The sequence below is a fragment of the Lolium rigidum genome, chromosome 3, assembly GCF_022539505.1.
Source record: "Lolium rigidum isolate FL_2022 chromosome 3, APGP_CSIRO_Lrig_0.1, whole genome shotgun sequence".
Lineage (NCBI taxonomy): Eukaryota > Viridiplantae > Streptophyta > Magnoliopsida > Poales > Poaceae > Lolium > Lolium rigidum.
In genome coordinates, this window is record NC_061510.1 from 260,856,479 (window position 1) to 260,878,258 (window position 21,780).

Genomic DNA, 21,780 nt, shown 5'->3' on the forward strand with positions numbered 1-21,780 from the left:
TGGGCGAAACAAACCGAACCAAGACGTTATTTAACTTGGCAGTGGCAGTCCATGTAATTTAGACGAAAATCAGGAGCAATAAAAAATGGACGAATAAAAAGTTTGTTTTCTTTATTATTAGGTATAGATTTGACATCTTTTTGATCCAAAGCCTAGGAACAGCAAAGAGAGCTCCCACGACCCGCGCCATCCCCGCGGCGGCCGTGCCGCGCCTCTTCTCCAAGCCCCCCAGTCTTCCTCCTCCGCCCTCCCCTGCCGCCGTCGTCGGCGTGTGCCGCCGGGCGTTGCCCGCGCGGTGCCGGCGGCAGCGGGGTGCCTTCTACCCGCCGCGGCGGTGCATCTCAACGGGCGTCGGTCCGACGGAGCAGCGTGGAACCTGCACGTTGGGTGGGAGGAGGGGCGGCGGAGCTGCGCAGGCGGCGCCATGGCAGGGCCCGCTCAACCCAGATCTGGGCCCAGGCGGGGCCCGGAGGGGCTCGGCGGTTGTTCTGCGCTCGGCACGCCGGCGGCGCTCCCTGGAGGAAGAGGAGGCAGGGCGGCGGTGGGTGGGCGGCGGTGGCACTTCGGCCGGCCAGCTGCAGCGTAGCAGCGGGGCTTTGCGGGCCCTTTTGGGTCCGGCCGGGCCAGTTCGGGCCTGGTTTGCCTCGTAGCCTCATCCGGTCGGCTACCGCGAAGGCGGTGGAGGCAGTTCCCTCCCGCGTGGCTGCGGTGCTGCTACCCCGTCCCCGCTGCATCCCTTTTCTTCCTCTAGGCCCTGCTCCGGTGACCACAGTTAGACGGCGAGGATGGCTACAAGACCGTGGTGGCGTGTGCTGGTGGGCGGCATGTTAGGTGGAGCACGTCGGAGCGTCTGGGGTGGTCGGTTTGGGGGTCGGGAGAAATCCCTGTTGGCATGCTCGACACCGACGCGGTGACGCCTGCGGGTGTCACCTTGCCTTCCTGAAGGGCGTCGGGTGTACCTCCTCCTCAATCCCCTCCGCATACCGGGGGAAACCCTAGGACTAGTCCGGGCAGCAGTGGCATCATCGTCGTCTCCTTGGTGAAGGTGTTGCTTGATATGCGGCGCCTCGGCGTGCTAGGAGCATGGTGGTACTTCTCCGGAGGGCGCAGCGGTTGCGGGTCATCATCGTTTTCGTCGATCTGCCGGTGTCGGCATTAGCTTTTCTTTCATTTTTCTTTCTTTTCTTTTGGGCTTGATTGTGCTGCGGCTCCAGCGTGTTCGTTGTATCGGGTCGTTTGCTACATTAATATAGCGGAATGAAAGCCTATTTCGAGGAACAGCAAAGAGATGTTTGGATCGATAGAGAAAGGAGGGAGAAAGAGAGAAACTTTTCACTAGAATTCCCAGGGGAATCCTGAGGGCATGCCCAATGCATAGCCCTAGGGGTGTTGCCTCACACCTTTAACTAGGTTCGGGTGGTCCAAAGTAGGTTCGGATGAGGAGGCAGCCTCTTCATCAGGAGGCAACCTCTTCAGCCATAAAGTGGAAAATGTGAGAGAGAAAGAGAAAAACCAAATCAGCTTTTGAGAGAAAGACATATTAATGGGACCATAACATGGCATGCATATGTCAAAAGTTTTATCCAAGCCTAGTTGGACAGCTGCCTCCATTGCTCATGCCTGATTTTCAAGTAACTTTCCTGCTAGCCTTTACTCCGACACGCATGTAAGACAAGCTGGCCGAGATTCAGCGGGAAGACGAAAAAGGACACGGACGGAGAAACCGAGAGAGGATCGGTCAGCTGCAGCTTCTGCAGATCAGCGGAGATCTCTAAACTCCCGCGAGCCCGACAAAAGCCCGCCCAGCACCGCTCCAGCCAGCCACCGCTGACCACTGACCACCCTCCGTCGGCGCGGCGTCGTTGGTTTCTCCGCCCCGTCGCCGTCTCTCCATCTCCGCCTATTTCTCTCTCCCCCTCCTCCTTCCCGCCACCTGCATTGCGACCTTTTTCTGTAGTAGCTGCCACCCAGAGCTTCTGGAGCCCTCGCCGGCGAACCGCCAAGCCCCCAGGTACTGTCCTATCTGCAGAGTATATGCGTATCCTAGCTCGATTCGTTGCGCCTTGGCCCGTGTAACAGCTGTTTTGCTCCGCCGACTGACGAAATGGACAATGGGTAGTGCGTACGGTGCTTTGTAGCCTGGAGTGAGCTAATTGGTTTTGATTCCTGGGAGCTCTCTGTTAGATTAGGTAGGTTCGTGCTACGTGTGCTCGCTACGTTCAACACATATTTTGGTTTCGAACTACTTTGATCATAAGACTGATAATACAATTTCAATATTTCGGATCCAGATAGTGCTCATACTTTCCTGCGTACGTCAGTGGTCTGGTCAAACTTGTACGAAGCTACAGGTCTTACTTTAAAATGAAAATTTTGATTTTTTAAAGAAATGTGTACAGGTCTTACTTTAAAATGAGAATTTTGATTTTTCAAAGAAATATGTAAGTGACATACTGACATGTCGATTCTAGGGGATTAATACACCAGGCCATAAACATTTTTGTTTGACTGGTTGGTAAATTCCCAAGATTTATTTGGTTGGGTATGTTGGTTACTTGGTGAAAATGCACTTTTGAACCTGAGCTCATATGCTCCTGCTCCAAATAAAAATTGCAACGGAGCAGAAAAACCATGTCCCTGGTTCCTTCATTTGGGATTGCCAGATCATCGCATTAAGTGAGTTACATTATTTGTTAAAGCTGTTTTTCCAGAGAAAAACTGATAATTCACTCTATGATTATGAGGTTCTCTTGCGGAATTTTACCAACCTAGAATGATCCTGGTACACATACAAATGTAAAATTTATTACCTTTACAAAAATCGTCGTTGTAACAAACTAACAATGCTGAAGTCACGCTTTCGGTGTTCTTCTATTTGTATCCGAAGTTTTGGGCTAAGATCCACTCAAAAGCTCCTCAAAAGTACTTTGGAGCCAAGGCGTAACGTCGGTGAACTACTCCATTCTCCATTCAAGTTTGGGCTCCATATTACCTTCCTGTAATTGACATGTTCTACCATCAATAGAATACATTTCGGTTGTGCATCAATAGAAGTTGCTAAATGCCTAGAAGTCGACCCAGACTGTATCTTATTGTGTTCTCTGTAATGTAAATGGCCTGCTCTGCAAATGTACTTCTTGCCCCTCTGCTTTGTGCACTGTATTGATTTTGCTTCTGGTGGAACTATTGCTTTCTAGAACTCGCTAATTGGTTGTTAAAGTCCTGCAATATATCTCAGGACTTGCATTTCTCTGTACACAGTCATCTCATTAGTCTTCATAATGTGTGGCTTCTAAACTAAGTTGTAGATGAGAAAAGAAATCCTGTCACTGAAAATGTCTCTTCTTTCTAGCCATTATGCATAAACCATGACTTATTTGGAGAACAGCTCACCTCATTGAAGAATTATTTCAGGTTTATCATTTCAAGACCTCTGAGAATCAGCATCACACCCCTTGAGCTACAAACAGTACAAGGCTGTCTTTTGAGAATATGAATCCTTATTTCATCGGCTTTGTTATCCCTTTTGTGGCATCTCTGTTGATCACCAAGAGGAAGTCTGAAAAGAAAAGGGGAGTGTCAGTTGATGTGGGTGGTGAGTCTGGCTATGCCATCCGTAACTATAGATTCGAACAGCCTGTCGAAACACACTGGGAAGGGATTTTCACACTTGCGGAACTGTTTGAGCAATCTTGCAAGCTCTATGCCCATATGCCCCTGCATGGCACCAGGAAGCTCATTTCAAGGGAAACAGAGGTAGCCTCTGATGGAAGATCTTTTGAGAAGCTCCATTTGGGGCAGTATGAGTGGAAAAGTTACATTGAAGCATTCAGGGCTGTCTGCAACTTTTCGTCTGGTCTAGTGCAAATCGGGCACCAGAAGGATGAGCGTGTTGCTATCTTTGCTGATACACGAGCTGAGTGGCAGATTGCATTACAGGTAACTTCTCTACTCATATACTAAATTAGCAAACGCATGTGCCATACTTTTAGGTTGTGCATCAAGTATCTAAACTCATATGCTCCACATAATCCACATTGGTCTTCATGTATAGTCAGGCGCCTTTTCTAAAATGCAAGTTCTGCAGAAATGAACAGGGAAATACATATTACTACAAAGCTAGTTCTGAATTTTCATAGATGTTAAACAATAGACTAATTTTTTTTTAGAAAACACAAAGGATCTTTGCGCTTCATTTCATTAAAGAGATAGAGGTGTTTATAGGTCTTCTAGGAGATGTAGGTACATCAAAAACAACACACTAGACTAATTGCTTGCATAAACCTAAGGAGGTACATGCTAGGACACTAGTTCTACATTTTCATATATTTTGGAACAATAAGTCCTTATTCATGGCCCAATCCTGGCTTACATAAACTGGGTTCGGGCTCCTGGCCAGGATCAGTCCTCCCAAGCAAGGATTGATATCTCAAATAGACCTCTTCATTTTAGTGCATTTATGAGCGCGAGCTATGCAAGTTGACACAGCTGTGTTCTAATTAAATTTCATGAAGAAGGATATACTCCCTCTATGCCAAAATATAGTACATATGAGGTTTTTCAACAACATCTACAACGTGAAAATACATATAATATGAAAGTAAATTTCATGATGATTCTAATAATATTAATTTGATGTTTGTAGATGTTGATATATTTTTCTACATATTTAGTCAAACTTTATATTGTTTGAATTTTGAAAAAACTCATATGGACTACATATTGACATAGAGAGAGTATGTAACTATGAATACATTCCGAATTTCCTATCCTTACTCTCTTCATTTTTATTTTTACTTTATCTTTGGACGGTATCATGTAAAGATTAGGAAAGGGATATTCCAGAGACATTGAAGACTAAATATTCCATTATCATCAGTGAATAACTTTAGCAATCTAAATGAACATAAACCTAAAAAGGATAGATTAATGATGGAGATATGAATATATGTATATATATATAATCCTGCTTCTCAGATTTTTTGAACATGGAATTGCTTCAGCTTTACTACTTTCTGACTTTTTTCTTGTATTATTTGCAGTGAGTTAACATTCAGCTCTATAAATCATTTGGAAGTTCTCTAACCAGTTTGTGTTTCCATTTTCAAGGCATGCTTCAGACAAAATATTACCGTTGTCACCATTTATGCCTCCTTGGGGGAGGGAGCGCTTTGTCACTCACTAAATGAGGTCGGTTGACTATATATTGCTATACATCCATGTAATAACATAACTCAATTTTATTAGTTTATCATTCTCTTTTGTTGGCAGGCAACAAAAAGCGAAACAACATGCAATACATTTTGTTTTGTTTTATTGCTTAAGTAAATTGTGTATCATATCAATTTCATCAGAATAAATAATACCTTATGTTTGCATTATTGTGGTACGACCTGATAATCTTTTTCCTTTTGTACTCTTTAGACTGAGGTAACTACGGTGATCTGCGGACGGAAAGAACTAAAAAAGCTTATTGATATAAATGGGCAACTTGATACTTTGAAACATGTCATCTACATAAATGAGGAAGGTGTCTCAAGTGAAGTATCCTTGGCTAAACAATGCACTAGCTGGAAAGTTGAGTCATTTGAGGAGGTAGAGAGGTTAGGACTGGAAACACCAGTGGAAGCAAATTTGCCTCTCCCATCTGATACTGCTGTGATAATGTATACAAGTGGAAGCACTGGAATGCCCAAGGTTTGTTCAAATCGTTGTTCAGCAAACTTAATTTTTGGTCTACTTTTGGGCCTAAGGTGTTTTGTTATCTTGCTACTGCCCATGTCCTTATGTTGGATCACTCTTGATATGTAAATCATGTCATTTCTGTGATCATCTGCTCCACCACACCTTCTTGTTCGGGAAACAGTATTCTCATGTTTAAATGATTTCATAGGGCGTCATGATGAGCCACCGCAATGTCCTGGCTACTGTATCAGCTGTTATGACTATTGTTCCTGCACTTGGTAAGAGGGATGTATACTTGGCGTACCTCCCGCTTGCACACATTCTTGAGTTGGCAGCTGAGGTAGGTACAATGTGGCATATCGGCATGTCAATCTATTTTGCATCAATGTTATACTTAATCTATTTTGCATCATTGGTATAGTTACGCTAATTAAATTTATGTAAATGTGTGCTCTAGACGATCATATCTGCTGTTGGGGCTTCTATAGGATATGGAACACCTTTGACCCTGACTGATACATCAAATAAAATAAAAAAAGGAACTCAAGGTGATGCTTCTGCACTGAAGCCAACACTTATGACTGCCGTACCTGCTATACTTGACCGTGTTCGTGATGGCGTGAGAAAAAATGTATGACCCTTTGCGACACTATCATCCCTTGCTTTCGTGTGTTTTTTCGTATTTACTGATTTATCGTCATATTGAGATGAACTTAGGTAGATGCGAAGGGTGGTCTAGCAAAGAAACTATTTGATATAGCCTACAGCCGTCGGCTAGCTGCTGTCAGAGGAAGTTGGTTTGGTGCATGGGGATTAGAGAAGCTCATGTGGGAAAAGCTTGTCTTCCACAAGGTGCGTGCCATCTTGGGAGGACGGATTCGTTTTATACTTTCAGGTGGAGCGCCTCTCTCTGGAGATACTCAAAGATTTATCAATATATGCCTTGGGTGAGATATATAGATTCTCAGCTCTTTCGCATAAGAAGTTGTATTCAGTTTTTGTTGTTACTCACATTTGTATTTTAGGTCACTGTTAGTTTTGAAGCTTGAATTCCATACAGTTCAAGTATAACTGGCATATGATAGTCTTATCTTATGTACAGCCCAGACATTGATATGCTGAGTTTTGCTGTTACAGGGCTCCTATAGGGCAAGGATATGGTCTGACTGAAACGTGTGCTGGCGGGACATTTTCTGAGTATGATGACACATCTGTTGGTCGTGTTGGTGCTGCACTGTCCTGTTCCTACATTAAGGTACTGAAGAAAGATATGCTTTCTCCCTTGCTAATGTCAATTTGATTTAGTTCCATTTTCCATAGCAAAGCGATTGCTTGCGTGCATATTTTTACTGTTAATACTGTATCTTCATCCTAAAGAAATATCTGGTGGGGTATGTTGGAAGGTCTAGTTTTGATGGATATGATAATATTGGTTTGTAACTAAGCTTATGTTTCATAAGTATAAATGTAAAATGCTTCATGTTTGTGGATAGTGATAATAGATCGTTAGCTTGCAGTTACTCTAGCTAATATGCATGTCAATTTTGTCTATCTAGCGCCTTGTAGTATATTTTACACCTCTGAACGTAAAGCTAGAAACTAACGATATTTTGCAAAAACCTAGGTTTTAACAGTTGGAACCATTTCACTTTGTCCATCCAGTTTTATTTGTCTCCCTTACCTTCAGATTCAATTCTTTCCTAACATAATTGTAACTCCATGTGATAGTTGATAGACTGGGTCGAAGGTGGATACTTGACAAGTGATTCACCAATGCCTCGGGGTGAAATAGTCATTGGAGGCCCAAACGTAACAAAAGGTTACTTCAAAAATGAGGCCAAAACAAATGAGGTCTACAAGGTACGTTACCAACAATAATACCCCAAAGCAGTCTATGTCGTGACAACTTCTTCGTAACAGTATGCATCATGTTTAGGATGATGAAAGAGGCATGCGTTGGTTCTACTCTGGCGACATTGGACGTTTGCACCCAGATGGCTGCCTCGAAATCATCGACCGCAAGAAGGATATTGTTAAGCTTCAACATGGTGAATATGTATCTCTAGGAAAGGTGAGCAGTATTCCCTTTTCTGGTTAAACAAGCAGCTACAGTCTCTTATTATCAAACGCGAAACAAGCAGCCGCTAGCTCTTCTTAACAAACTATGCAATCACAGGTGGAGGCAACTTTGAGTGTGAGCCCGTATGTTGACAACATCATGGTCCATGCCGACCCCTCCCAGAACTACTGTGTTGCGCTCGTTGTAGCTGCAGCCACTGAACTGGAAAACTGGGCCTCAAAACAAAGTCTCACATATGCTGATATGTCTGATTTGTGCCAGAAGCAAGAGGCTGTCAGAGAAGTTCTTCAATCGTTAACCAAGGTTTGTGCTTTTACTGTGTTCTGGACAATTTTGTTTGGTTGTTTACGACTTTTTGACATAGCGTGCATGATTTGAGTGTATTGTCATGTGTACTCTAATTCTTCTTCAGGCTGGTAAGCAAGCGCGCCTGGAGAAGTTTGAGATCCCTGCCAGAATTAAGCTGATACCAGAGCCATGGACGCCCGAGTCAGGTCTCGTCACAGCTGCCCTCAAGCTCAAGAGGGAGGTCATCAAAAAGGGTTATGAGAATGATCTTGCTAAGCTGTACAGATAGTATTCCTTATTAGCTAGAATAAAATTCCCCCCTTTGTGTTACTGTGGACAGTGTTGAGACGTGTAGGAACTTCCTTTCTACTACATGCAATTGATGATTTATTGCGTATCACATATAGTTATCATGTTCTTCTCAGTTAATTTTTCATGGAATATTTCTTAATCATTGTATACCACCTAGTTATCATGTTCTTCAGTTCGTTTTTCCTGGAATATTCCTGAAATCTTGTTGTCACGAGTCACATATGAGATGCTACATAGATTTCAGATTTTGTCATCTACATCAGGCCCGTCCTGTCGCTCCCCGCGGGCGACGGGCGGGCGATCCCACCAAACCCTAGCCCCAGCCCCTTCCCCCTGCTCCCCCCGCCGCCGCCGCCGGCGTCAGCCGCCGGGCAAAGCCCTGGCGGTGCCGGCGGCGAGGGGCTCTTGGATCTTGTCCGTGCGGAGGTGGCGCGGGGCCTCTCCCTCGGGCGTTGGAGATCCTCTACGAGGATGCGGCGGCACCTTGCGCGGCGGGCCGGCGCGCCGCGGCGAGGCGTTTCCTCGAGGTCGAGGCGGCGGAGCTCGGCGGCGTGGTCGCCTCCTCGCGGGCGACGACTGCGTCTGTCGGCTTCTACAGAGTGGTCCCCGGCGGCGCGTGGCGGAGGGGTCGGGTGAAGAGGAGAGGAGAGGAGAGGAGATCCCGGCGAGGCGGGCGGAGGGAGGTCGTGGAGGTGCGGCGGCTTCGTGAGTGGCGTCCGGGAGCGGCAGGCGGGGTGGCGGCGGCGCGGAGGCCTCGTCCAGGGAGCGCCCTGGCGAGCAGAGGACCGCTGCCACCATGGCCGGCGCTACTGCGGTGCTCCTCGCCGGCGTCGCGAGCGAGCGGAGGCCGGCGGCCCGGGCCCGATCCGGGTCCGGGGGCGGGGAGGGCTGGGAGGGACGTCTTGCCTGGAGCGGGCAGCGTCCGTGGAGGGCCACCCCGGCTCAAGCCGGAGGAGCGGGAGTGTTGGCCGCAGTGCTTCATGCCGGCGGGTGTGAAGGCTGCGGTGCCTCGTCGGGATGGAGTGGGAGTTGGAGTCTTCGCCTTGCCTTGAGCCATGCGGTGGGTGTTTCGGAGTTTCTGCGGTTTTTGCGACTTCATCGACGAGGGGCCGCGACGGCGGCGGTGCGAGGCCTCACGGACGGTATGCCCCAGTGCCGGGGGTTGGGGAGGCTTGCGATGACTCGGACGAAAGTCTAGCTTGGCTCAGTCGGGCCGGCGGCGACGGCGCCCGCAGGTGTCGTTCCCCTCCTTGGAGGCGCCGCCGAGGAGTGTCGGAGTCCCCCTAACCTGCTTGGAGCTGGATGTTGTCTTCGGGCGAAAGCCTCGATCCGCGGATCGACTCGGTGGCGGCGTCTTCGACGTCGTAACTCGTTGGGAGCATCGGGTATGGAGACACGGTGCACGGGTCCTTGGCGGCTTCAATCCGGCGTCGCGACGGTCCATGGCAGTTCATCAAGGCACTATGCACGTCTTTGCCGGCATGTTCGGAGGACCGCTTCGGGATCCGTCCAAGTCCCGCCATTGATCCGCTTCGGATGGTGCGTTGACAAGGAAGTTCCTTTGGGAGCCGTTCCTCTTCGGAGGTGCTTCGCGCTCGGTCGAGACGTGGCTTGGTTTGTTGCTTAGGACAGGTTCCTTGTGTTGTGGTTGTTTGGTCTGTAGCCGGCGTTGTGTGGGGTTACGCTCGTTGCTTGTAGCGAGTGGTGCCGTTCTTGTACTCAATCTTCTGCCTTCTATAAAGATAAGGTATGCCTTTGGCGTACTCTCGAAAAAAAAAAAAGATTTTGTCATCTCTGTTGATTCTCTGAGATGTCATATGTGCAATTTCATAGCCTTGACAAAAATATAGCAGCTTTCGGCTTTGCCCAGGAGATTAACACACACGAGTACACACACTGGATACAAGGAACACACAGAACTTTTGGCACGGCACACAACTTGTGTTTTTTTCTGTTCTTTCTTAACCCAAGCCAAACTAGTCACAAGTCTATATATAGTGCGCACACGCACACTTGGTCAAACTCACATCTGCTTGATCCACTAATCAAGCCACTACGGCCACATGAGTCGGCCGATCTCACCACGTCTGATTGGCAGGTCCTCATCTAACCCCTAAGCTTATCCATGCATGTGCCTATGATCTCATCACAGCCTTTGTGCCATACATTCACAGCACGAAGCTAACCTCTCATGACATATACTCCAGCTAACAAGCTTTGCTGAACACATCTTTACGGGGCACACTGTCTCAGCTTTCTACTAAATGCAAAAACACAGAAACAGAACTGAAACAGGCATGAGCTAAACACCTACACAACAATGTTAACTCCAACAGCAGCAAAGTAAACAAACCAGATAAATACTACTAAACATTAAAATCATCAAGATATAACAATAGAGAAAATAGATGAACATAATATAATATATAAATTTATTATTTAGCTACAATGCCGTGTTTTTATTCACCACCAATAGGATTAAAACCCATTTCCCCAGGAGCAGCAATCCAGCCTACCCCCAAAATCCCCTGCATGAACAGCAAACGCCCACCACGACCAAAAAAGAATGAAACGGTACTGGAAGTGCCACCTTCCTTAATCTACAAATCTCTCCTTAATAATACATCAAAATTAGAACTTCATAAAGTTTCAGCTTTTCTCAAGAATGTAGCCAGCATGGCAATCGTGGAGTGATAGAGCTTAATCCGCGCGGGACTGGCCAGCGCGGGATGAGAGGATGATTCCAACAATGAGTCCGTAAAGGGCGAGCGCTTCTGCGAAAATGAGGATGAGGATCATGCCCACGAACAGCTTGGGTTGTTGCGCGTTCGCCCTGCATTTGAAATCCACACGAGATCAAGACGGTATTCAGCTGTAGGGCTTGAACAGCCCCTGTAAAGAATAGCATCAACTAACTTGTACGTGCAAACTGAAAACAAAAGTAAAGCGAACACTCATGGACCACATCATACAATAATCTAACAAGGTCAGCATTAAACGTTTATTGCAAATCAAATATGTCAGGATCAATTCACATGCTTACACATGAACATTTATAGTTTTATACTCACATATTCATTCAAAAAATATTGCAGGCAAAAAATCATAACTCACATATTGCAGGTAAACGAAATATCAGTATATACCATATGGTTGCTACTCCCTCCGTGCTAAACTATATGTCTTAGTTTTGTCTAGATACAGATGTATCTATATCTATTTTAGTTGTAGATACATATGTATCTAGATGAAGTTAAGACACTTATTTTAGAACAGAGGTAGTAGAAATTAAAACTAGGTAGTGAAGATAGTAAAAGCAAAGAACACTTGTGATGTTCTTTGTATATACTAATTTATGATTAAGAGATCAGAGAGAACTTACATGGTTACAATGACAAACAACATCATTCATACAAATAGCTCTACTGATTACAAGATCACATGAATTACTACAGACAACAGGATCCACAAAATCATGTAGGATCCTAGAGGGTCCCATTCTTCATTTACTCAAAGATTAAAGCAATCAAAATCATGTAGGATCCTAGAAGGTCTCATTCTTAATTTACTCAAAGATTAAAGCAATCAAAAAATATGATCCTCATGCTGCAGAAATAATTTACATGGTTACACTGACAAGCAACATCATTCATACAAATAGCTCTACTAATTAATTACTAGATCACATGAATAACTGCAAACAAAAGGATCCACAAAATCATGTAGGGTCCTAGAAGGTCTCATTCTTAATTTACTCAAGATTAAAGCAATCAAGACATGATTCTCATGCTGCAGAAATAATTTACTACCAACATTATTAAGCTAACACGGTAAGCAAGCACATCTGCAGATCTACGATGCTCACTAGGCAGTAGGCATAAAGTAATGATGAAGGTTAATTAATAATCAAAACATAACGCACAGCGCTAGAGTATTTCCAATCAAGCCGTAATGCAGAGCACTAACTAACCATGAGAGCCAGGCAGGTCAAAGGATGAAAGATTAATAAATTAAAGAAAAGCAGGCGGATATGCATCTTTACCTGACTCCGGCATCCCCGACGATGCCGATGGCCATGCCTGCGGCGAGCCCCGCGAGGCCGCATGCGAGGCCGGAGGAGAGGTGCGCGTATCCGTCGAAGAGGAAGTACGGCTTGGCCTTGGGGTTGATCCCGGTGCTGATGATGACGGCGATGATGAGGCCGTAGATCCCGAGCACCCCCGCCATGACGACGGGCACGATGGACTTCATGACGAGCTCCGGGCGCATGACGCCCATGGACGCCACCCCCACGCCGCTCTTGGCCGTCCCGTAGGCCGCGCCCATGCCTGCACCGCAAAAAAGAATCGGTCAGATTCGGAACCGTCGCTCTAAGCCGGATCCCGCGTCGGCGCGCCCCGGATCGGGGGGATCGGGGCACGGGGATTCAGAAAGCGATCACGCGGCGGCGGATCGTGCGAAGAGGCGGTGACCGGGTGCCGGTCGATCGCGGTATGAGGAGGATGGAGGGGGGATGGGGGAGGAGAAGGTGGGCGTACATGAGAAGACGAGGGCGGCGGCGGCGCCGAGGAAGCCGAAGAAGGGCGCCGTCTCATCTCCGCTGAACACCGACGACATCTTGGCTCTCTCCTTCTTCGTCTCTGTGTGGGTGGCGTCGTGAAGAAGAAGAAGAAGAAGAAGAAGAAGGTAGATGGTTTGCCTGGTTGGTAGGGAAGGATGGAAAGAGGCCTCTTTTATTTTCTGGTCTCCCCTCGGCCCCGATCTGATCTGATCTGGAAAAATACCTCTTTTTTATTTTTTGGAAAGAGAACTCTCAGGACAACTCTCTGGATGTTGTACAGGTGTAAGAATGCTGGACTCCTCCGTTTTGCGACATGGTCCTTGGGTTACTGTGTATTAGGCCGATCTTGACACCCTTTTTGTCTCCATCGGGCGAGATCTCCATCTCAGGGCGATTTTGATATGTGTTTATGAATGTTTAAACACAAGTGGGAATGGAGATCGGTTGGTTGTCCCCCCCCCCCCCAACGAGTTTGCCATGGTCGCGCTTTGTATCCCAATGGAGCAAAATAACATACACCTAACTTAAAATAGTTTGGAATTAATAATAATATGATAGGGTACAAAGTCAATATTGTTCCCTAAAATTATGTTATAGTACTGGTTCTTATTCGAGAACCATTTGCTCTTTCTCTCTCACACACACAACATGAATGATCTTGTGTCATGGTGAAAGGACAACTCATACTAGTATAATGTATCTCTTGATGCCCTTAATGTTATGGCATTGAAATCCTACCTATTTACTCACTGTAACGAGGGTAGCTGCCTTCCCATCGCCAGATCCACTTTAAGTGCTCAATCTAAACTGTTGCAACATCAAACTTCTATGCGCAACATTTTCTACACGTGTGTAACATCGTTTGCAATATTTAGGGCGACGCTACGCATCGGTCGCCAGATGGGAGTGGCTAAAATCGGTTGCACTTTCCACCATCAGATCACCATCTGACGCACAGAGTTACATGTAATGCAGTTTTGCATTTTCCCCCTTAGTTTGTATGAAATCAACCCGCCGTCTAGAGCCTATACACTAAAAGACGAAGGGGTTTATTGATTTACCCCAGACCATCCTCATATTTACAAAAAAATATGCCACCATGGTGATTCAGCATAGGGAGCGAGAGTATTACAACAAAAAACTTCACCCCCACGTACAAAAAAATACCATTACAACAAAATCGACACAAACATTATTAGAAAATCAATGCTACAAAAATAAGTGCTTCGACAATATTTTATTTTGGTGCAGCTTGATTCACAACAAAAAAAATTGCAAGCAAGTTTAAGAAAAATCACAACCTATTACAATAAAATAATATATGTAGCAATGGAGAAGTGGTTAACTATATTTTACTTTTCTATAGATTAATTAACAACAAAAAGCATCAACTATTTTAACAAAAGTACAAACTATTACAACACAACAATTAAGTATTTATAAAATTTTAAAAAAGCACGTAAAACATCATCAAAAAATATAGCAGATTACAACAAAAATCACCAAGTTATTTAACAATAACTATAGCAGGTTACAACAAATTTTAAAATCAAGGGAAAGCACAGATTTGTGGCAAAACGATTAGATAAACATTACAACATCTCACGTGTGCTTTATCTACAAAATTGTTACGCCTTAGCTACAAAATTAACCACCTTATACAACATAGAAAAAACCACTGAAAAACGTCTCGCATTTTCCTTCATATAAAGCCAAATATTTTTGTTACAAATCTATTATTGTAGAAAAAATCGAAGAAATAACCAAAAGGATTTGGTTGTACCATGATTGTCCACGGCGGAATAAATCTCGCTGATTTGACATTGTTAGTTGCGAATCCGGCTCAACGGAGCTCCGTCGCCCGTGCTAGACAAGGAGGAAAGGTAAGCCGGCAAGACCGGAACTCAAACGACGGCGTGGCGGCCAGCCGAATCGAGACGTAAACATGCTGTAGTTAGAAGATTCAGTTGTATTGTACTTACATTTTGGAATGGAGGTGATACGTGTGAGGCAATAAAATCAACGGAAGTATTTGCATTGATATGGCATGGACCGGCCAGCTAGCAACGCATGCAAGGATCGGATGCATCCATGCATGCAAGGAGCCGATACCGATAATGCCGGAGTTGGCCTTCTGGGTACTCCGAGCAGGCGTAGGGCGTGTTAGCACGACCGATCTTTTCAACGTGATCGGTCGGCTGATGGAAAGCATTTCCCCAATGTTTACCTGTTGCTTAGATAAAAGTGTTGCAACATCCCCAATATGCCCATGCAAGCAATTTTGTATGCATGCAACAAATCTGATTTCTTCCAAAAATATGTTGCAATACTCACACCATGAAAAAACTATGTATGAGAAAAAAATTAACAACGCATACCAGAACGGAAACATATTGAAAACATGATAACTGATACGTCCCAAACGTATCTATAATTTCTTATGTTCCATGCTACTTTTATGATGATACTCACATGTTTTATACACATTATATGTCGTTATTATGTATTTTCCGGCACTAACCTATTGACGAGATGCCGAAGAGCCGATTCTTGTTTTCTACGCTGTTTTTGGTTTCGAAATCCTAGTAAGGAAATATTCTCGGAATTGGATGAAATCAACGCCCAGGGTCCTATTTTCACACGAAGCTTCCAGAAGACCGAAGAGGATAAGAAGTGGGGCCACGAGGCGGCCACACACTAGGGCGGCGCGGCCTGGGCCTTGGCCGCGCCGGCCTGTTGTGTGGGGCCCTCGTGACGCCCCCTGACCTGCCCTTCCGCCTACTCAAAGCCTCCGTCGCGAAACCCCCAGTACCGAGAGCCACGATACGGAAAACCTTTCAGAGACGCCGCCGCCGCCAATCCCATCTCGGGGGATTCGGGAGATCGCCTCCGGCACCCTGCCGGAGAGGGGAATCATCTCCCGGAGGTCTCTTCATCGCCATGATCGCCTCCGGATTGATGTGTGAGTAGTTCACCCCTGGACCATGGGTCCATAGCGATAGCTAGATGGTCGTCTTCTCCTAATTGTGCTATCATGCTCGATCTTGTGAGCTGCCTATCATGATCAAGATCGTTTCTTTGTAATCCTACATGTTGTGTTTGTTGGGATCCGATGGATATTGAATACTATGTCAAGTTGATTATCAATCTATCATATGTGTTGTTTATGTTCTTGCATGCTCTCCGTTGCTAGTAGAGGCTCGGCCAAGTTGATACTTGTGACTCCAAGAGGGGGTATTTATGCTCGATAGTGGGTTCATGCCTCCATTAAATGCAGGACGATGACGAGAAAGTTCTAAGGTTGTGGATGTGCTGTTGTCACTAGGGATAAAACATCGATGCTTTGTCTAAGGATATTTGTGTTGATTACATTACGCACCATACTTAATGCAATTTTCTGTTGCTTACAACTTAATACCGGAAGGGGTTCAGATGATAACCTGAAAGTGGACTTTTTAGGCATAGATGCATGCTGGATGGCGGTCTATGTACTTTGTCGTAATGCCCTGATTAAATATCATAGTACTCATCATGATATATGTATGTGCATTGTTATGCCTTCTTTATTTGTCAATTGCCCAACTGTAATTTGTTCACCCAACATCTGCTATCTTATGGGAGAGACACCGCTAGTGAACTGTGGACCCCGGTCTATTCTTTACATACTGAAATACAATCTATCGCAATGCTTGTTCTTTACTGTTCTTCGCAAACAATCATCTTCCACACAATACGGTTAATCCTTTGTTCACAGCAAGCCGGTGAGATTGACAACCTCACTGTTACGTTGGGGCAAAGTACTTTGGTTGTGTTGTGCAGGTTCCACGTTGGCGCCGGAATCCCTGGTGTTGCGCCGCACTACACTTCGCCACCATCAACCTTCAACGTGCTTCTTGGCTCCTCCTGGTTCGATAAACCTTGGTTTCTTTCTGAGGGAAAACTTGCTACATGTCGCATCACACCTTCCTCTTGGGGTTCCCAACGGACGTGTGTTAATTGCACGCATCAAGCTCTTTTCACGGCGCCGTTGCCGTGGAGATCAAGACACGCTGCAAGGGGAGTCTCCACTTCCAATCTCTTTACATTGTTTTTGTCTTGCTTTATTTTATTTACTATTTTGTTTGCTGCACTTAAACAAAACACAAAAAAATTAGTTGCTAGCTTTACTTTATTTACTGTCTTGCTCTCTATATCAAAAACACAAAAAAAATTAGTTACTTGCATTTACTTTATCTAGTTTGCTTTATTTACTACTGCTAAAATGAATACCCCTGAAAATACTAAATTGTGTGACTTCACAAACACTAATAATAATGATTTCCTATGCACACCTATTGCTCCACCTGCTACTACGAGCAGAATTCTTTGAAATTAAACACTGCTTTCTTGAATCTTGTCATGAGAGAGCAATTTTACAGGTGTTAGTTACGATGATGTTGCTTGCCCATCTTAATAATTTTGTTGAACTATGTGAAATGCAAAAGTATAAGGATGTAGATGGTGATATTATAAAATTGAAATTGTTTCCTTTCTCATTAAGAGGAAGAGCTAAAGATTGGTTGCTATCTTTGCCTAAGAATAGTATTGATTCATGGACTAAATGTAAGGATGCTTTTATTGGTAGATATTATCCTCCCGCTAAAATTATATCTTTGAGAAGTAGCATAATGAATTTTAAGCAATTAGATAATGAACATGTTGCTCAAGCATGGGAGAGAATGAAATCTTTGGTAAAGAATTGCCCAACCCATGGACTGACTACTTGGATGATCATCCAAACTTTCTATGCAGGACTGAATTTTTCTTCGCGGAACCTATTGGATTCATCTTCTGGAGGTACCTTTATGTCCATCACTTTGGGGGCGGCCACAAAGCTCCTTGATGATATGATGATAAATTACTCTGAATGGCACACGGAAAGAGCTCCACAAGATGTTAATCTTGCTGATAATGCTATGAAGAAACCTTTGGGGAGGATTGATAATGTTCGTATTATGGTTAACAATAACCTTGTCCCCGTTGATTTTGTTGTCTTGGATATTGAATGCAATGCATCTTGTCCCATTATATTGGGAAGACCTTTTCTTCGAACTGTTGGTGCCACCATTGATATGAAGGAAGGTAATATTAATATAAATTTCCTCTCAAGAAAGGTATGGAACACTTCCCTAGAAAGAGAATGAAGTTACCTTATGATTCTATTATTAGAACAAGTTATGCTGTTGACGCTTCGTCTCTTGATGTTACTTGATTCACACTTTTTGCGCCTAGCTGAAAGGCGTTAAAGAAAAGCGCTTATGGGAGATAACCCATGTTTTTACTACAGTACTTTGTTTTATATTTGAGTCTTGGAAGTTGTTACTACTGTAGCAACCTCTCCTTATCTTTATTTTAATGCATTATTGTGCCAAGTAAAGTCTTTGATAGTAAAGTCAATACTAGATTTGGATTACTGCGCAGAAATAGATTTCTTGTTGTCACGAATCTGGGCAGAATTCTCTGTAGATAACTCAGAAAAATCTGCCAATTTACGTGCGTGATCCTCAGATATGTACGCAACTTTCATTCAATTTGAGCATTTTCATCTGAGCAAGTTAAGTGCCCCTGTAAAATTCGTCTTTACGGACTGTTCTGTTTTGACAGATTCTGCCTTTTATTTCGCATTGCTTGTTTTGCTATGTTCGATGGATTTCTTTGTTCCATTAACTTTCAGTAGCTTTGTGCAATGTCCAGAAGTGTTAAGAATGATTATGTCACCTCTGAATGTATGAATTTTCAAATATGCACTAACCCTCTAATGAGTTTGTTTCGAGTTTGGTGTGGAGGAAGTTTTCAAGGGTCAAGAGAGGAGGATGATACAATATGATTAAGAAGAGTGAAAAGTGTAAGCTTGGGGATGCCCCCGTGGTTCATCCCTGCATATTTTAAGAAGACCCAAGCGTCTAAGCTTGGGGATGCCCAAGGCATCCCCTTCTTCATCGACAACATTATCAGGTTCCTCTAATGAAACTATATTTTTATTCAGTCACATCTTATGTGCTTTGCTTGGAGCGTCTGTTTGCTTTAGTTTTTGTTTTGTTTGAATAAAATCGAATCCCACAATCCTTTATATTGGAGATATTACGCTCCGCTGTTTCGTATGAACACATGTGTTCTTAGCTTTATCTTTAATGTTCATTGCGAAAGTTGAACTACCTCATTCATTGATATATGGTTGGAAACGGAAAATGCCGCATGTGGTAATTGGTATAATGTCTTGAATAATGTGATACTTGGCAATTGTTGTGCTCATATAGATCATGTTTAAGCTCTTGCATCATGTACTTTGCACCTATTAATGAATAACTACATAGAGCTTGTTAAAATTTGGTTTGCATGATTATTCTCTCTAAGTCTAGATATTTTCTGGTTGAGGTGTTTGAACAATATGGAGACAATGTAAAGTCTTATAATGCTTACAATATGTTTATATGTGAGTCTTGCTGCACCGTTTTATACTTGAGTTTGCTTCAAACAACCTTGCTAGCCTAGCCTTGTATTGAGAGGGATTCTTGTCGTGCATCCAAATCCTTGAGCCAAAACTATGCCATTTGTGTCCACCATACCTACCTACCACATGGTATTTCTCCGCCATTCCAAAGTACATTACTTGAGTGCTACCTTTAAAATTTCTATTCTTTACCTTTACAATATATAGCTCATGGGACAAAATAGCTTAAAAACTATCGTGGTGAAGAATATGTACTTATGTGTCTTATTTCTTAATAAGTTGCTTGTTGTGCGGTAACTATGTTTTCTGGGGACACCATCAACTCTTTTACCTTTGTTGAATATCATGTGAGTTGCTATGCATGTTCGTCTTGTCTGAAGTAAGGGCGGTTTTCACAATCAAATGGTTTGAGTATGCATACTGTTAGAGAAGAACATTGGGCCGCTAACTAAAGCCATGATTCATGGTGGAAGTTTCGGTTTGGACATAAAACCTCAATCTCTTATGAGAATATTACTGTTGTTGAATGCTTAAGCATTAAAAGAGGAGTCCATTATCTGTTGTCTATGTTGTCCCGGTATGGATGTCTAAGTTGAGAATAATCAAAAGCGAGAAATCCAATGCGAGCTTTCTCCTTAGACCTTTGTACGAGGCGGCATAGAGGTACCCCTTTGTGACACTTGGTTGAAACATATGTTATGCAATGATAATCCGTGTTAACCCAAGCTAATTAGGACAAGGTGCGAGCACTATTAGTATACTATGCATGAGGCTTGCAACTTATAAGATGTCTTATACATAACTCATATGCTTTATTACTACCGTTGACAAAATTGTTTCTTGTTTTCAAAATAAAAGCTCTAGCACAAAAATAGTAATCAATGCTTCCCTCTGCGAAGGGCCATTCTTTTACTTTATTGTTGAGTCAGTTTACCTATTCTTTCTATCTTAGAAGCAAACACTTGTATCAACTGTGTGCATTGATTCTTACATGTTTACCTATTGCACTTGTTATATTACTTTGTGTTGACAATTATCCATGAGATATACATGTTGAAGTTGAAAGCAACTGCTGAAACTTATATCTTCCTTTGTGTTGCTTCAAAGCTTTTTTACTTTGAATTTATTGCTTTATGAATAACTCTTATGCAAGTCTTATTGATGCTTGTCTTGAAAGTATTATTCATGAAAAGTCTTTGCTATATGATTCATTTGTTTACTCATTATCTTTGTCATTGCTTCGAATCGCTGCATTCATCTCATATGCTTTACAATAGTATGATCAAGATTATGATAGCATGTCACTTCAGAAATTATCTTTGTTATCGTTTTACCTACTCGAGGGCGAATAGGAACTAAGATTGGGGATGCTTGATACGTCCCAAACGTATCTATAATTTCATATGTTCCATGCTACTTTTATGATGATACTCACATGTTTTATACACATTATATGTCATTATTATGCATTTTCCGGCACTAACCTATTGACGAGATGCCGAAGAGCCAGTTGCTGTTTTCTGCTGTTTTTGGTTTCAGAAATCCTAGTAAGGAAATATTCTCGGAATTGGACGAAATCAACGCCCAGGGTCCTATTTTCACACGAAGCTTCTAGAAGACCGAAGAGGATAAGAAGTGGGGCCACGAGGCGGCCACACACTAGGGCGGCGCGGCCTGGGCCTTGGCCGCGCCAGCCTGTTGTGTGGGGCCCTCGTGACGCCCCCTGACCTGCCCTTCCGCCTACTTAAAGCCTCCGTCGCGAAACCCCCAGTACCGAGAGCCACGATACGGAAAACCTTCCAGAGACGCAGCCGCCGCCAATCCCATCTCGGGGGTTCGGGAGATCGCCTCCGGCACCCTGCCGGAGAGGGAATCATCTCCCGGAGGTCTCTTCATCGCCATGATCGCCTCCGGATTGATGTGTGAGTAGTTCACCCCTGGACCATGGGTCCATAGCGGTAGCTAGATGGTCGTCTTCTCCTAATTGTGCTATCATGCTCGATCTTGTGAGCTGCCTATCATGATCAAGATCGTTTCTTTGTAATCCTACATGTTGTGTTTGTTGGGATCCGATGGATATTGAATACTATGTCAAGTTGATTATCAATCTATCATATGTGTTGTTTATGTTCTTGCATTCTCTCTGTTGCTAGTAGAGGCTCTGGCCAAGTTGATACTTGTGACACCAAGAGGGGGTATTTATGCTCGATAGTGGGTTCATGCCTCCATTAAATGCGGGACGATGGATGAGAAAGTTCTAAGGTTGTGGATGTCTTGTTGCCACTAGGGATAAAACATCGATGCTTTGTCTAAGGATATTTGTGTTGATTACATTACGCACCATACTTAATGCAATTGTCCGTT

At 44.0% G+C, this 21,780-nt stretch overlaps 2 protein-coding genes across 2 annotated transcripts; one reads left to right on the forward strand and one right to left on the reverse strand.

Moving 5' to 3' along the window:
- The first annotated feature begins 1,966 nt into the window (after window positions 1-1,966).
- LOC124699397 (long chain acyl-CoA synthetase 9, chloroplastic-like) lies at window positions 1,967-8,342 on the forward strand. Its single transcript, XM_047231710.1, has 12 exons — window positions 1,967-2,011; window positions 3,415-3,939; window positions 5,110-5,190; window positions 5,425-5,697; window positions 5,894-6,025; window positions 6,143-6,316; window positions 6,403-6,632; window positions 6,823-6,940; window positions 7,414-7,545; window positions 7,622-7,756; window positions 7,862-8,068; window positions 8,178-8,342. The coding sequence occupies exons 2-12, from the start codon at window positions 3,493-3,495 to the stop codon at window positions 8,340-8,342; spliced, it is 2,094 nt and encodes a 697-aa protein (XP_047087666.1). The 5' UTR covers window positions 1,967-2,011; window positions 3,415-3,492.
- A 2,429-nt stretch (window positions 8,343-10,771) lies between these two features.
- LOC124703369 (V-type proton ATPase 16 kDa proteolipid subunit) lies at window positions 10,772-13,091 on the reverse strand. The gene is made up of 3 exons (XM_047235582.1): window positions 12,904-13,091; window positions 12,408-12,693; window positions 10,772-11,198 (listed from the first exon to the last, which is right to left on the reverse strand). Exons 1-3 carry the CDS (start codon window positions 12,980-12,982, stop codon window positions 11,066-11,068), a joined length of 498 nt encoding a protein of 165 aa, XP_047091538.1. The 5' UTR covers window positions 12,983-13,091; the 3' UTR covers window positions 10,772-11,065.
- Window positions 13,092-21,780: the final 8,689 nt, after the last annotated feature.

Bases quoted from the DNA above. Each gene is read 5' to 3' on its own strand.
- LOC124703369 (XM_047235582.1), bottom strand. From the start codon at position 12,982: ATGTCGTCGGTGTTCAGCGGAGATGAGACGGCGCCCTTCTTCGGCTTC. The intron at 12,694-12,903 runs GTACGCCCACCT...TTTGCGGTGCAG, and splicing joins CGCCGCCCTCGTCTTCTCAT to GCATGGGCGCGGCCTACGGG. The intron at 11,199-12,407 runs GTAAAGATGCAT...TTTCAAATGCAG, and splicing joins GTCGGGGATGCCGGAGTCAG to GGCGAACGCGCAACAACCCA.
- LOC124699397 (XM_047231710.1), top strand. From the start codon at position 3,493: ATGAATCCTTATTTCATCGGCTTTGTTATCCCTTTTGTGGCATCTCTG. The intron at 6,633-6,822 runs GTGAGATATATA...TTGCTGTTACAG, and splicing joins TTTATCAATATATGCCTTGG to GGCTCCTATAGGGCAAGGAT. The intron at 8,069-8,177 runs GTTTGTGCTTTT...ATTCTTCTTCAG, and splicing joins TTCTTCAATCGTTAACCAAG to GCTGGTAAGCAAGCGCGCCT.